Here is a 13,684-nt window from a genome sequence, read left to right on the forward strand (position 1 = left end):
CGCAAAACACGGACATCGGCGATCTGCGTTCCTCATTTTGCGGACCGCACATCGCCGGCACTTAATAGAAAATGCCTATTCTTGTCCGCAATTGCGGACAAGAATAGGACATGTTCTATTTTTTTCGGGAACGGAATTGCAGACCAGGAAGTGCGGATCCGCAATTCCGGATTCGGGCAGCACATCGTGCTGCCCCATAGAAATGAATGGGTCCGCAATTCCGTTCCGCAAAATGCGGAACGAAATTGCGGACGTGTGAATTCACAGGTCAGTGATTGTGAGCCAAAACCAGGATTAGGGTCTCCACAGACATAAGGTATAAGGTCTCATGCACACGAACCTATTTTCTTTCTGCTTCCCTTCCGTTTTGTTTGTGGACCGTATGCCGAACCATTCACTTCAATGGGTACGCAAAAACAACGGAAGGTACTCCGTGTGCCTTCCGTATTTCCGTTCTGCAAAAAAGTAGTGCATATCTTATTATTGTCCGCAATTCACGGCCCGAGGGCACCATTCAAGTCAATTATTCTGCAAAAAATACGGAACGCACACGGAACACATCCGTATGTCAACCGTATTTTGCAGATCCATACTGAAAAAATGCTATGCCCAGCCCATATTGCTCATGTGTTTGGTGATTAATAAGTTACTGTTTCCGATCCGCAAAAAACGGATCGCATACGGAAACCATACGGATATGTTTTGTGGAATAACGGAACGGAGGAGGACTTAAATCAGAGGGAAAAAAACGGGACAACGGATCCGTGAAAAATGGACCGCAAAACAACGGTCGTGTGCATGAGCCCTAAGGGAAACATCTGCACCTGTTCTGTTTAGAGCCGCACCTGGTTTTGCCATAAAATCTCTGATGGAAATCACTGACCAAACACTGACGTGTAAATGAGGCACGAGGTCCGCAAAAAATACAGATGACATCCGATTGCATTACGTATTTTGCAGAACGGAACAGCTGGCCCCTAATAGAACAGTACTATCCTTGTCCGTAATGCGGACAAAAATAGGACTATTTTTTTAAGGACCGGAAATACGGAAACGGAATGCACACGGAGTAACTTCCGTTCTTTTTGCAGACCCATTGAAGTGAATGGTTCCGTATACGGTCCGCTAAAAAAACGTAACAGACATGGAAAGAAAAGAGGTTCATGTGCATGAGAGAAAAGTGATGACGACCAATGCTTTATGCTAGACCTAAATTGATGTGGTGTGGGACGCCCCCTATCGGTGTGTCTGGGATGAGAGGTCGCCGTCCATGACTTCAGCCTCACCCCTCGGGGCGCCTCACATTGTCACGGACAGTCGTGGTGCCCTCTCCCCCTCCCTCGCTGTCAGTTTCCTGGGCGGGCCCGGGGAGGAGCTGGCACCAGCAGCGGGAGGGGGAGGAGGAGGTTTTTGGCCTCTGAATGGATGAACTTCGGATTCTCCTCTTCCGTTTCCAGCACTTCAACAGCCGGAGAAACCAACAACTATTAGTAGTGAGCGATCGGGGGCACAGGACCTCGGGCAGAGGGAGGGCACACCCATACCCCGTGTGTGTGACAGATGGGCATGCTGGCTTGTTCGCAGGTCCCAGATGTGAGTGGCTGGTGATTGTGCGTGGCATGCTGCGGGTGCAGTGTGGTACCCTCGCCTGCCTGATTTTGTGCTTTGTGCCTGAGTGCATGTAGGCAGTGCCCCCCTCGGCTGCCACTGTAAGGCACTGTGTGATCGCTGCTGTACGTTAAGCAGCCTTTGTGTGTATGTGACTGCCTTGTGATTGGGCATATTTGCTGAGGGTGCCAGTCAGCCTTTTACCCTGCCAGTTTGGGTGCCAATAGTGATCGTGCTGGGTAAAGGGAAGACACCATGAAGAAGTTTTCTAGGATGCCAAAATCAGAGAGTGGAGGAGGAGGAGGACCAAGCCTGGGTACAGGAGCATCTGGAAATGTTATCACTGGAGGGGTGACCGTGGGCAGAGGGTTCACCGTGGGACGTCACCAGGTCACTGTGGAAGAGCTGGTCGCAGAAGGTAAAGCTGTGGTACATTACATTTTTTATTTTTGTAATTTCTTGTAGTATTGTGGCTAAAATGTATTTCTATCCATTGTATATCCTTCAATCTGTCTATACATTATCTATGATCTGTCTATTATGTATCTATCTATATGGATAATGTATAGATAGATAATCTATGATCTATCTATATGGATTATCTATCTATACATTATTTATGATCTGTCTATTATGTATCTATCTATATGGATTATCTATGATCTTTCTATCTATATACATTATCTACTATCTATCTATCTATCTGGATTATCTATCTATATGGATTATCTATGATCTTTCTATCTATATACATTATCTATGAATCTATCTATCTATACATTATATATATATATATATGAATTATTTATCTATCGCCTATCTATACATTATCTCCTATCTATACATTATCTATCTACTGTATACCCTATTATCTCTCGATCTATACATTATCAGTCCATATCTCTATTACACATTGCATATAATGATCCTACATTCTAAATCAGTAACATTTTGGTTCCGCCACCATGGCTGTCTCCAAGTTGCAGTGAAGTAGCCCTGTCCCACTTGTGATTGTGCAATGTCAGGGAGTGTACTGTATTGTATTGTCCTATTGCTATAGACCTACTGACAGATAAGCAGAAACTGCAGTAAACCTCATTCTTCTCCCAAGACAGAGACTATTACTGTAGAACCTGCTATGGTTGACGTTACGTGTCCATGGGCCTAAAGTCTGTCAGGAATCGGGGGTGTCTTCTATACCCAAGCATTTGTCAGGCTATTAGGACTGCTGGTTTCCCAGAACATCCACCTAGTTACAGAAGGAGATGGAACAGCACTGCTGCTGTGCCTGGTGTCTCTTAGGCCATACCCACATGCCATAGCTATGCCAGAAGCAAATCCGCCACTGGACTCACATTGTGGCAATGATAAATGTAGAGTTTGAATCTTAGATTTTTTTTGAGGTGTATAATATCTCATTCACATGCAGTGTCAGTGGGCTTCACGTCTACATCCTTACAGAATCCTGTGTGATTCCGTTTTCCTGTTCTGTCCTAGGAGCCATCGCACAACAGACGCCCCATTGGCATATTACGATGGTTGCGTCGTGGTGTCGACCGCTTGTAGGAATGAAATACTGCTGCGTGCCATTGGATGTCAGATCCTTGCTCCTGATGTGGATGTAAACGCAGTTTAAAGGCTCATGCACACCAATGTATTTTTGGTCCGCAGCCGATCTGCATTTTTTGCAGATTTGATGTGAACCCATGGGAGCAAATGACACCCTCTAATACTACCTTAGCCGCTAAATAAACAATTGACACCCACAACTTAATGGAGGAAATGGCCGCTGTGCTTTATTAAGGGTCACGTAAAATAATTTACAACAATAAATTAAATAAATATTTGAATTTAAAAACACCACCATAACCGATACCAAAAGACCAATAATAAATGAACCATATAAAGACCAAGATCCACTCGGCATGAGCTGAGCGACACTACCCCTCTAATAAAGCCCAGCGACAGGTGACTTAATGAAAAAAGCATGGATGCTGCTCAAGTCTTCAGGCACTTCTGAGCCAGCGCCGACGAACCTGCCAATATAAAGGGGTACAGATTCCCGCCGCCAGAGCAGCAACAAATCAGGGAGCTGGAAATCTCCCCCAGCAACAGGCAGCAACCAATCAGCTGCACTCTTGACTCCGCAGAAAAACCGGATTCAGCTTGATTGCAGGTAAACAGCTCCCTGAGGTAATTTTACCTGTAATAGAAAAAAGGCGGGAAAGAGAGACAGGGAAGGGAAAGAGAACACCATTCAAAACCCCTAACCTAAAACTACCTAAGGTGTCATTGCCCCCATGCCTCCCCCCAAGCTAAACGCTCTGGTGGGGTTAATTCATTCACTTCAATGGGGCCACAAAAGATGTGGACAGCACTCCGTGTCCGGTCTGCATCTGTGTGTCTGTTCCGTGCATTACAGACAAGGATAGGACTGTTCTATAGAGGGCAGGACATTCTGTTCCACAAAACACGGAAAACACACGGCCAGTATCTCTGATTTGCGGATCCACAATTTGTGGGCCGCAGAGCCGGAAACGGTTGTGTGCATGGGCCCTAAAGGGGATTTTTATACAGGTGACCTATCCTCTAGATAGGTCATCAGTATCTGATCGTTGAGAGTCCGACACCCGGGACCCCCGCTGATCGCTGTTTTAGAATGCAGCAATAGTGCCACGGCGCCTCCTCTCTGCTTTTCCTAGGCTGTGTGATGTCACATTTATGTGTCACGTGGTCTAGGAGCAGCTCAGCCCCATTGAAGTGAATAGGACTGAGCTGCGATACCAAGCACAGCCGCTATACAATGTACGGTGCTGTGCTTTGTGAGCTGTGAGAAGGCAGCGGCGCTCACTGCTGATCCATGGGGGTCCCGGGTGTCAGACCCCCACCGATCAGATACTTGTGACCTATCCAGAAGATAGATCATTAGTAAAAAAAAAAAAAAATCTCGGAAAACCCTTTCAAGGGCATGTTCACACGATGGAATTTTTGGATAGAAAAATCATATGCTGATATTGTGTCTGAAATCCGAGGCTGACCCTCAGATTTCTGCCGCCTATTTGCAGTTTATCAGCTGAATCCACATCAATAAGGGACTTATTTTAATTTTTCATGGAAAAAAAAAAGATCATATGTGGATTTCATAAGGATTTCTGCACTAAATATAGACTGTAATCCGTGTGAACATACCCTTAAAGGGCTTATGCCAAGAAAACTATCACCTATCCACACTATAGATGATAGATACATATCAGATGGTGGAGTGTCCCCGAATCCCCTCTCTGAAAGGAGTAGTAGTTTGCGGGTGAGCCCATCACTCCATTCACTTCTATAGGACTGACGTTGCAGTAGTTCATCAGTCCCAGGCGCGGTGGACCGACAGAGGGGACTTAGGACCCCAGCTGTCAGCCCCTCTGTGATCTGATATTTGTCACCTATCCTGTGGCCATGTGATAAATACTTTTTCTTAGGATTACCCCCTTTACCCATGAACTCTGTAAGGCCTCATGCACACTGTATTTTTCTTCAGTGTGCCATCTGTTTTTAAAATTTGTGTTTTTTCGTGGATCCATGTGCCTGATCTGAGAATCTCACTTCAAGTGCTGATCGTGTCCGTTTTTGTGCACGAGCAAAGCTCTTTCAATTGACATTAGTAAGAAAAACATGCACACAGAAGCTGCCTTTGTCCTCTTTCACACGAACAGTTTGCGGTCCCCAATGCACGGGCAACGTCCGTGCGGCGGCCGGGACGGATCCAAACCCATTCAACTTGAATGGGTCCATGATCCGTCCGTTCCGCAAAATGATAGAACTAGTTCTATTTTTTTTTTTTCGGAACGGAAGCACGGATCGGAACACCATGGAAGCACTCGGTAGTGCTTCTGTGGGGTTCCGTGCTTCCGTTCCGCACCGCATCTCCAGATTTGCGTACCCATTCAAGTGAAGGGGTCCACATCCGTGATGCGGAATGCACACGGCCGGTGCCCCGTGTATTGCGGAAACCGCTGTATGCGGCCCGCAATACGGCCACGGGAGCACTACGGCCGTGTGAAAGAGGCCTTTCAAGGATTCGTTGTATTTCCAACCATGAATCGGACACGGACATGTGCATCTATGGGTCATCTGTGGGGGTAGTTCACCTTATGAACATCCACCTAGGAAATCTGTGTTTGTTACTGCTAACTACATGTGAAAAGAGGATAATTTGAATGATTCCGTGCTAATACAAATTTCTAAATCCTGGAGAACCCCTATAAAGTGGTTTCCCGTAGTACGTCCTCTTTACAGGAAACATGTATAGTGGGCTTTCTAGGGGATTTTCTATTAATATTGAAAGACTATTAATTGCCATGATATAAAAATCCATGACTGGATAATATTTCCAGAAAATCTAACACCTTGAAGACTGTCTAGCGGCTTCGTTGTGCACATTTCAGCAGGCGGTACGCCGTCTTGTTGATTTGGTTCAATGTATTCACTAGGATTGGTTTGCAGTATTTAGTAGGCTATCAGCATGCCAGCCTTGCTGATGGTTTGTAGGGCTTTGTGGCATCAGACCACCACTGTAGGGGTTGTTTCAGAGAACATCTACACAACAAATTTAAAATGTTCTTCTGTACCAGTCTGCCACCTGACCTGGAGTGTGAAGAAGCACTAGTCCATGCTAGGTGGTAGAGTTGCGAAAGGCAACTGTACAGTGTCCAAAGTGTATTGTGCTATTATTACAGAGGTTTAAAAAGGGCGGGTATGGGTCAAAAATGAAAAAGAAGCGTTACTCACCTCACCGTTCTCCTATAGCTGACACTGCTCTGGTTCTCATGCTCTTGACTTGGGAAATGCTTGGGAAGGCTTTTTCAGCCAATCACTGGCAGCAGTAGTGACAAACCTAAGTTAGTGATCGGCTAAGGGTACTTTCACACTTGCGGCAGAGGTTTCCGGCATTGAAATGCCTGATCCGTCTCTCCGGTGTCATCTGGAAAAACGGATCCAGCATTTATTTATTTTTTCACATTTTTTGCGGTCTGAGCATGCGCAGACCGCAAAAACTGATCCGTTTTGCCAGAACACTCGGGCCGCATTAATGCATTTCAATGGGAAAAAATGCTGGATCCGGCATTCCGGCAAGTGTTACGGAATTTTGGACAGAGATAAAACCGCAGTATTATCTCTGTCCTGATCAGTCAAAAAGACGGAACTGAAGACATCCTGATGCATCCTGAACGGATTGCTCTCCATTCAGAATGCATTAGGATAAAACTGATCAGTTCTTTTCCGGTATGGAGCCTCTAGGACGGAACTCAGTGCCGGAAAAGAAAAACACTAGTGTGAAAGTACCCTAAGGGTCCATTCACACGTCCGTTGTTTCTTTCCTGATCTGTTCCGTTTTTTGCGGAACAGATCTGGACCAGTTCTGTACCCATTCATTTTCAATGGGTCCTGAAAAAAATCGGACAGCTCAATGTCTGATTTTTTTTAAGGACCCATTGAAAATGAATGGGTACAGAACTGGTCCAGATCTGTTCCGCAAAAAACGGAACAGATCAGGAAAGAAACAACGGACCTGTGAATGGACCCTAAACAGGCATTTTCAGTCATTTCCTGTGAGTTGAGCCTGAACCAGGAAGTAGAGCTCATCGGGGATCAGTATTGCAGTGGCATACCTCCCTACTGAGGTACACTTATGGTCCACTATGTGAAAGATCTATTTTCCCTGCATATCTATGCACTTCAATAGTTTTCTCTTGCGAAATAGCGCCAAAAATAATTTGAATATAGAACTTTCTAAAATCTCAACTGCTTTAAATAATGAAATAATATACAAGACAGGCTCAAATATACAGAGAGGAACCAAACAAACACTTTCTGGGTCAATATTGTGACTGTAATAATGCAAATCTATACCTCAGATCAAAAAGAGGGAAATTTTAAGGAGCAAAGAGGGACAGAGGGACTTGGGTCAAAAAGACGGACTCTCCCTCCAAAAGAGGGACACTAGGGAGGTCTGCAGTGGCAGTAGTGGGGCATTATGAGGTGAGTAATGTTTTTTTTTTTATTTATCCAAACTGGCCGTTTTAAAATAAATTGATGGAAAACCCCTTCCACATAGAGAGTCTGCTGCTGAATTTCTGTCATAGAAGGTCATCAGCAGGTTTCTATGAAAACCTGAATCGGGCTGGTTTTTGCAACAGTATCATGGCGGGTTTTCCTCTGCTTTCAACCTTTGCATTGCAAGTTGGTTTAGGCCTCTTTCACACGACCGTTTTTTTTACCGTTTACGGAACCATTCATTTCAATGGTTCCGCAAAAAAAACGGAATGTACTCCGTATGCATTCCGTTTCCGTTTTTCCATTCCGTTGAAAGATAGAACATGTCCTATTATTGCCCGCAAATCACGTTCCGTGGCTCCATTCAAGTCAATGGGTCCGCAAAAAAAACGGAACACATACGGAAATGCATCCGTATGTCTTCCGTATCCGTTTAGTTTTTGCGGAAACATCTATTGAAAATTTTATGCCCACCCTAATTTTTTTCTATGTAATTACTGTATACTGTATATGCCATACAGAAGAACAGAAACGGAACAACGGATCCGTGAAAAACGGACCGCAGAACACTGAAAAAGCCATACGGTCGTGTGAAAGAGGCCTTAGGTGATGTTTTTTTTGTAGGGAGTGGATAAGATGTCTAAGAATCGCATCTACTTGGCTGCTATTGCATGCAAATCCATGATGGCAAATCCATAGTGTTGACACCACATGGGACTAGAATAGGACCTGTGCACAATATGCTCCAGGCATCGGCAACTAGACAGCCCCCGTGCTCTCTGGAAAGAGAACCTCACCAGCTTCATACCATGCAAAGTCTTCTGTTTTCCATTCCCCTAGCAATGTGCGGTATTTGAAGTACACGCCGATGGCATCATTTCTCCTGGTTTGCAGCTTCAAGTTGGAGTAACTTGTATTGATTTTTGTTTTCTTCGCATAAATCTGATTGTACAAGTGCAAAAGTAACAGTATTACATTACTGAGAAATAAGGCTTGATTAAATATGGGACGGCTGCCAGTTTATCACGTCTTCCATCGTTTTCTCTAGCAAACAGCTCGGAAGTTTCCAAAACATTGTAATTGTTCTGTTACACTCTAGTTTAGAAAGGAAACTCTGGGGATTTTCTCATTTTGATTATTCGTTAGCTTGGCCATGATTTGCCTTGATGAATTTGATTTTAGTCTACAAAACTTGACATGCAAGCTCCTGAATGGGTTTGTGCTGCGTCCTCGCCACCAGTGAAGAGGACCACCCTGAATCTTCACTGATGTGGCCGATTCTGGGTGGCTGTCTGCACACAGCAGAAGTTCTAGTGGCACAAGCATCTGGGATCTGGCAGGAAATTTTCTAGTCCACATGGTTAAATGTATTTGCCTCCTTTTTTTCTGACACATTTAGCCCTCCTGCACGCGACCGTTTTTTCCCCCCGTTTACTGGGCGTTTTTTGCGTTCCGTATACGGAACCATTCATTTCAATTGTTCCGCAAAAAAAACGGAATGTACTCCGTATGCATTCCGTTTCCGTATTTCCGTTTTTCCGTTCCGTTTAAAACATGTCCTATTATTGCCCGCAAATCACGTTCCGTGGCTCCATTCAAGTCAATGGGTCCGCAAAAAAAACGGAACGCATACGGAAATGCATCCGTTTTTTTTTGCGGAACCATCTATTGAAAATGTTATGCCCAGCCCAATTTTATCTATGTAATTACTGTATACTGTATATGCCATACGGAAAAACGGAACAGAAATGGAAACAAAAAACAGAACAACGGATCCGTGAAAAACGGACCGCAAAACACTGAAAAAGCCATATGGTCGTGTGCAGGAGGCCTTAAAGGTCATGGACACCTTCAGGGCAATTTTTTACTCCATACAGGCAAAAAATAATATTTTCAATTGGTCTTTATTTAAAAAAATGTTCAGCCGTTTTTGAGATACAAGGGTTAAAAAAAATCAGTATCACTTGTCAGTCACATCAGCTGACTACTCATGTGAAGCCTTATCTCTGATCTCATCACCTGGTAAGCACTCATTGAAGCCATATTCTTATCAGTTTGAAAAGAGTTTAGCTATAAGGAGTCTTAGGAGATCAGGGATAAGGCGTCACATGAGCCATCAGCTGACAGGAATGAGATGTTATAAGACAGATTTTTTTTAACCCTTGTATCTCGAAAACGTCTGAACATTTTTTTTTTTTTAAATGAAGACCAATTGAAAAAATTATTCTTAGCCCAAAATAAATAAATGCAATCATTGCCATGAAGGTGCCCATAGCCTTTAACTTCAGAAAAGTGTCCAGTCTGCAATGTAAAATATGTAGTACCGTAACCATTTTGAGATGAATATAGTGGTATTTGTGCCATGCATGTTACGGTAGTTTGTAAAGGCTTGTTGCATGGGCAATATTTAGACACTGGGATGAAAAAAAGTCGAAAAAGTGGCATCATTTTATCTAGTATAATGATGTACAATACACTTGTACCAACACATGTCAAAAATAAGTCTGGCTTTAAAGGGGCCTTCCCACAATCAACACTTAAAGGGCACCTGTCAGTGGATTTGTACCTATGAAACTGGCTGACCTGTTCCATGTGCGCTTGGCAGCTTAAGACTTCTGTGTTGGTCCTATGTTCATATGTGTCCTCATTGCTGAGAAAAATGATATTCTAATATATGAAAATGAGCCTCTAGGAGCAATGGGGGCGTTGCTGTTACTCCTAGATGCCCTACTCTCTGCAACTGCTGCGCCCTCTGCAATTTCATTGACAGGGTTAGGCGTGACCACGTTTACACTGCCTTACTACTTGGGTTCCATGCAGCAATTATTAGGGTGATGTGACCAGTATTGCCAGATAATTTTTTTGACATATCAGTGGTCATAATGATTAGGTCCATCAGAGCAGATCATTTTCTGATCTACCTATTCTGACCACCAAGTTTTTTTTGCAGGACATTTTTACAGTAATGTTATATCTTTTTCTATTTTATTTTTCCTGCTCTTTATATATAAAAAACCCCACCCAGGAAATAGCCAATGAAAACAGGAGCATGAGAAGAATGTTTGGAATTAATTGTGCGCTTCCATCAGCTGCTTTGAAGCATGATGATCAGACATTTTACAGAAGGGGTATATTAGTGGTTACTGCAAAAGCTCCAATTCCCAACATTTAAAAAAAAAGTATTAGTACTTTTTCTCAGCTTCTTGAACATCTGACACCACTAAGATGTCTTACTGAAGAAAACTGTCCCTCATGTAAATGTAGAAGCCTGAGCCCCTAGAGAGTGGCACATGGCAGCATTTCTCTACCATCAGAGCATAGAGGCCTTTATAGAGGTATTCTGGTTTTAATGATTACATTTATTCATTTAGAGAATATGATGTTGAACAATATTCTAATATAAAACAATTAAACATTTTGCTTGCAGACCTTTAATACGGTATATCTATACAATAGCCTCTCCCTAAAGTCCTGTAAAATGCATCCATTAGTTAAGGCTACTTTCACACTAGCGTTTTTTATGGATCCGTCATGGATGTGCAAAAACGCTTCCGTTACAATAATACAACCGCACGCATCCATCATGAACGGATCCGGTTGTATTATGTCTTATATAGCCATGATGGATCCGTCATGAACTCCGTTGAAAGTCAATGGGGGACGGATCCGTTTTCTATTGTGTCAGAGAAAACGGATCCGTCCCCATTGACTTACATTGTGTGTCAGGACGGATCCATCTTGCTCGCACCACATCGCGGACAGAAAAATGCTGCTTGCAGCGTTATTCTGTCGCAATGGGAGCGCAGTCAAACGGAACAGAATGCATTTTGGTGCATTCCGTTCCGTTCAGTTTTGTCCCCATTGACAATGAATGGGGACAAAACTGAAGCGTTTTCATTCACTATTGAGATCCTATGATGTATCTCAATAGCGGAATTGAAAACGCCAGTGTGGAAGTAGCCTAAGCTGGATTGGACTAAACACGGTGTCAGTCATGTGAGCTGTCATGTGACCCTCACAAATATCATGTGTCCTGGCTTTTAGTTAATTGGGCTGGCCAACATACGCATAAAAAAATAAAATAATTGCCCCAGATAATAACTAAAGCCACAAGGTATTTGTACAATGCTCCCATTGATGAGAGGCTGTGTGGGCGGAGCAGCTTCAAAGTGAAAGTAAAAATCCCAGCATGCATCACAGCAGGCATCTTCAGAGGAGTGGTCACATGACATCCCTGGCCAAACAAAATAAATTGTGTTTTTTCTGTGTCACCATTTTCTGAAAGCTATACTTTTTTCTTTTTTTTTCTGCCAATCATCTTGTGCACGGGGTCATTTTTTACAGGAAGTGTTGATGTTTTTATTGGTACCATATTTGGGTACATATGATTTTTGGATCATTCAATATTACTCTTTATGGGTCAAGGTGACCCAAAAAATTGGTTGTTTTGGCACAGTTTTTTATTTTATTGTTTTACGCCATGGGTGTCAAACATGCGGCCCGCGGGCCGCATGCGGCCCGCAATGAATATCTTTGCGGCCCGGCAGTCTAGTATCTCTGAACATGAGCGCTGCTATCGGCGCGCTCATGTTCTCTCAGCAGCACGGGGAGAAGGAAGCTGTCCTCCCTCCCCCTGTGCTGCTGCCGCTGCCACCAATGAGAAGAGAGGGGGGGAGGAGGGGCGGGCGCACTGCGCCACCAATGAGGAGAGAGGGGCGGAGGAGGGGCGGGCGCACTGAGCCACCAATGATAGGACTATTCCCATTTCCCACACAGAGCGGCGCCCAGCGATGTCTCAGCACTCACCATTAGTCCTGGGCGCCGCTCCGTTCGCCCGCAGTGCCCCATTACTGTCTCCTCTCCGGCTCCACATGCTGCTGATTACTATCGGAGCGATGGGAGGAGACATCAGCTTCACTAGTGGGCGTTCCTTCTCCCTGCGCTGCGATTGGACAGCGCTACAGCCAGGAAGAAGGAACGCCCACTAGTGAAGCTGATGTCTCCTCCCATCGCTCCGATAGTAATCAGCAGCATGTGGAGCAGGAGAGGAGACAGTAATGGAGCACTGCAGGCGAACGGAGCGGCGCCCAGGACTAATGGTGAGTGCTGAGACATCGCTGGGCTCCGCTCTGTGTGGCCTGATAGTAAGAGTCAGTCTTTAACACAATACAGGAGGCGGGTGCCGGCAGCAGAATCGCATTGCCGGCACCCTGCCGCTGACAGGGAGCTGCGATCAGAGGCAGTTAACCCCTTAGGTGCCGCACCTGAGGGGTTAACTGCTGATCTGCCAGTACCAGCCTCCTGTATAAAGGGGAAATTTATCATTGGTGGTGCAGTGTGCCCCCCTCAACCCCCCATCCCATTAAAATCATTGGTGGCACAGTGCGCCAGCCCCTCTCAACCCCCCCCCAGTATTAAAATCATTGGTGGCAGTGGCCACAGGGACCTCTCCCCTCCCCCTCATTGGTGGTGCAGTGGCAGCTTCTGATCGGAGCCCCAGCTGTGTAAGCCTGGGGCTCCGATCAGTTACCATGGCAGCCAGGACGCTACAGAAGCCCTGGTTGCCATGGTAACATCCCTGATGCTGTGTGCACAAGGCACAGAGCAGCAGGGACAGTGTGAAGTCCTATTCACCCTAATAGAGCTGAATAGGACAAGGGATGAAAGATCCCAGGTTCTCGCCCCTAAGGCTACTTTCACACTTGCGTTCAGAGCGGATCCGTCTGAGACGGATCCGCTCATATAATGCAGACGGTGGATCCGTTCAGAACGGATCCGTCTGCATTATATTGTAAAAAAATTTTTTTTTTTGATGCGGCCCACATAAACTTAAATTTATTTTTTTTTGGCCCATGTTAGCCTTTGAGTTTGACATGCTTGTTTTACGCCATTCACCTGAGGTAGACCATGTGATATTTTTATAGAGCAGGTCGTTACAAATGCAGCGATACCTAATATGTTTACTTTAAAAAAAAAAATAGTTTTACACAATGAAAGTATTTTGTCAAGAAGCAAAATGTCATGTTTTAGT

At 44.6% G+C, this 13,684-nt stretch overlaps 1 protein-coding gene across 1 annotated transcript in view; it reads left to right on the top strand.

The window, feature by feature from the left end:
• The first annotated feature begins 1,380 nt into the window (after nt 1-1,380).
• BMP2K (BMP2 inducible kinase) overlaps nt 1,381-13,684 on the top strand; it is a 277,829-nt gene continuing 265,525 nt past the window's right edge. The window contains exon 1 of the mRNA XM_040417921.1: nt 1,381-2,026. Coding sequence (XP_040273855.1) covers nt 1,864-2,026 — 163 coding nt within the window. The 5' untranslated portion in view covers nt 1,381-1,863. The remainder of the gene's footprint in view (nt 2,027-13,684) is intronic.

The sequence above is a fragment of the Bufo bufo genome, chromosome 2, assembly GCF_905171765.1.
Source record: "Bufo bufo chromosome 2, aBufBuf1.1, whole genome shotgun sequence".
NCBI lineage: Eukaryota > Metazoa > Chordata > Amphibia > Anura > Bufonidae > Bufo > Bufo bufo.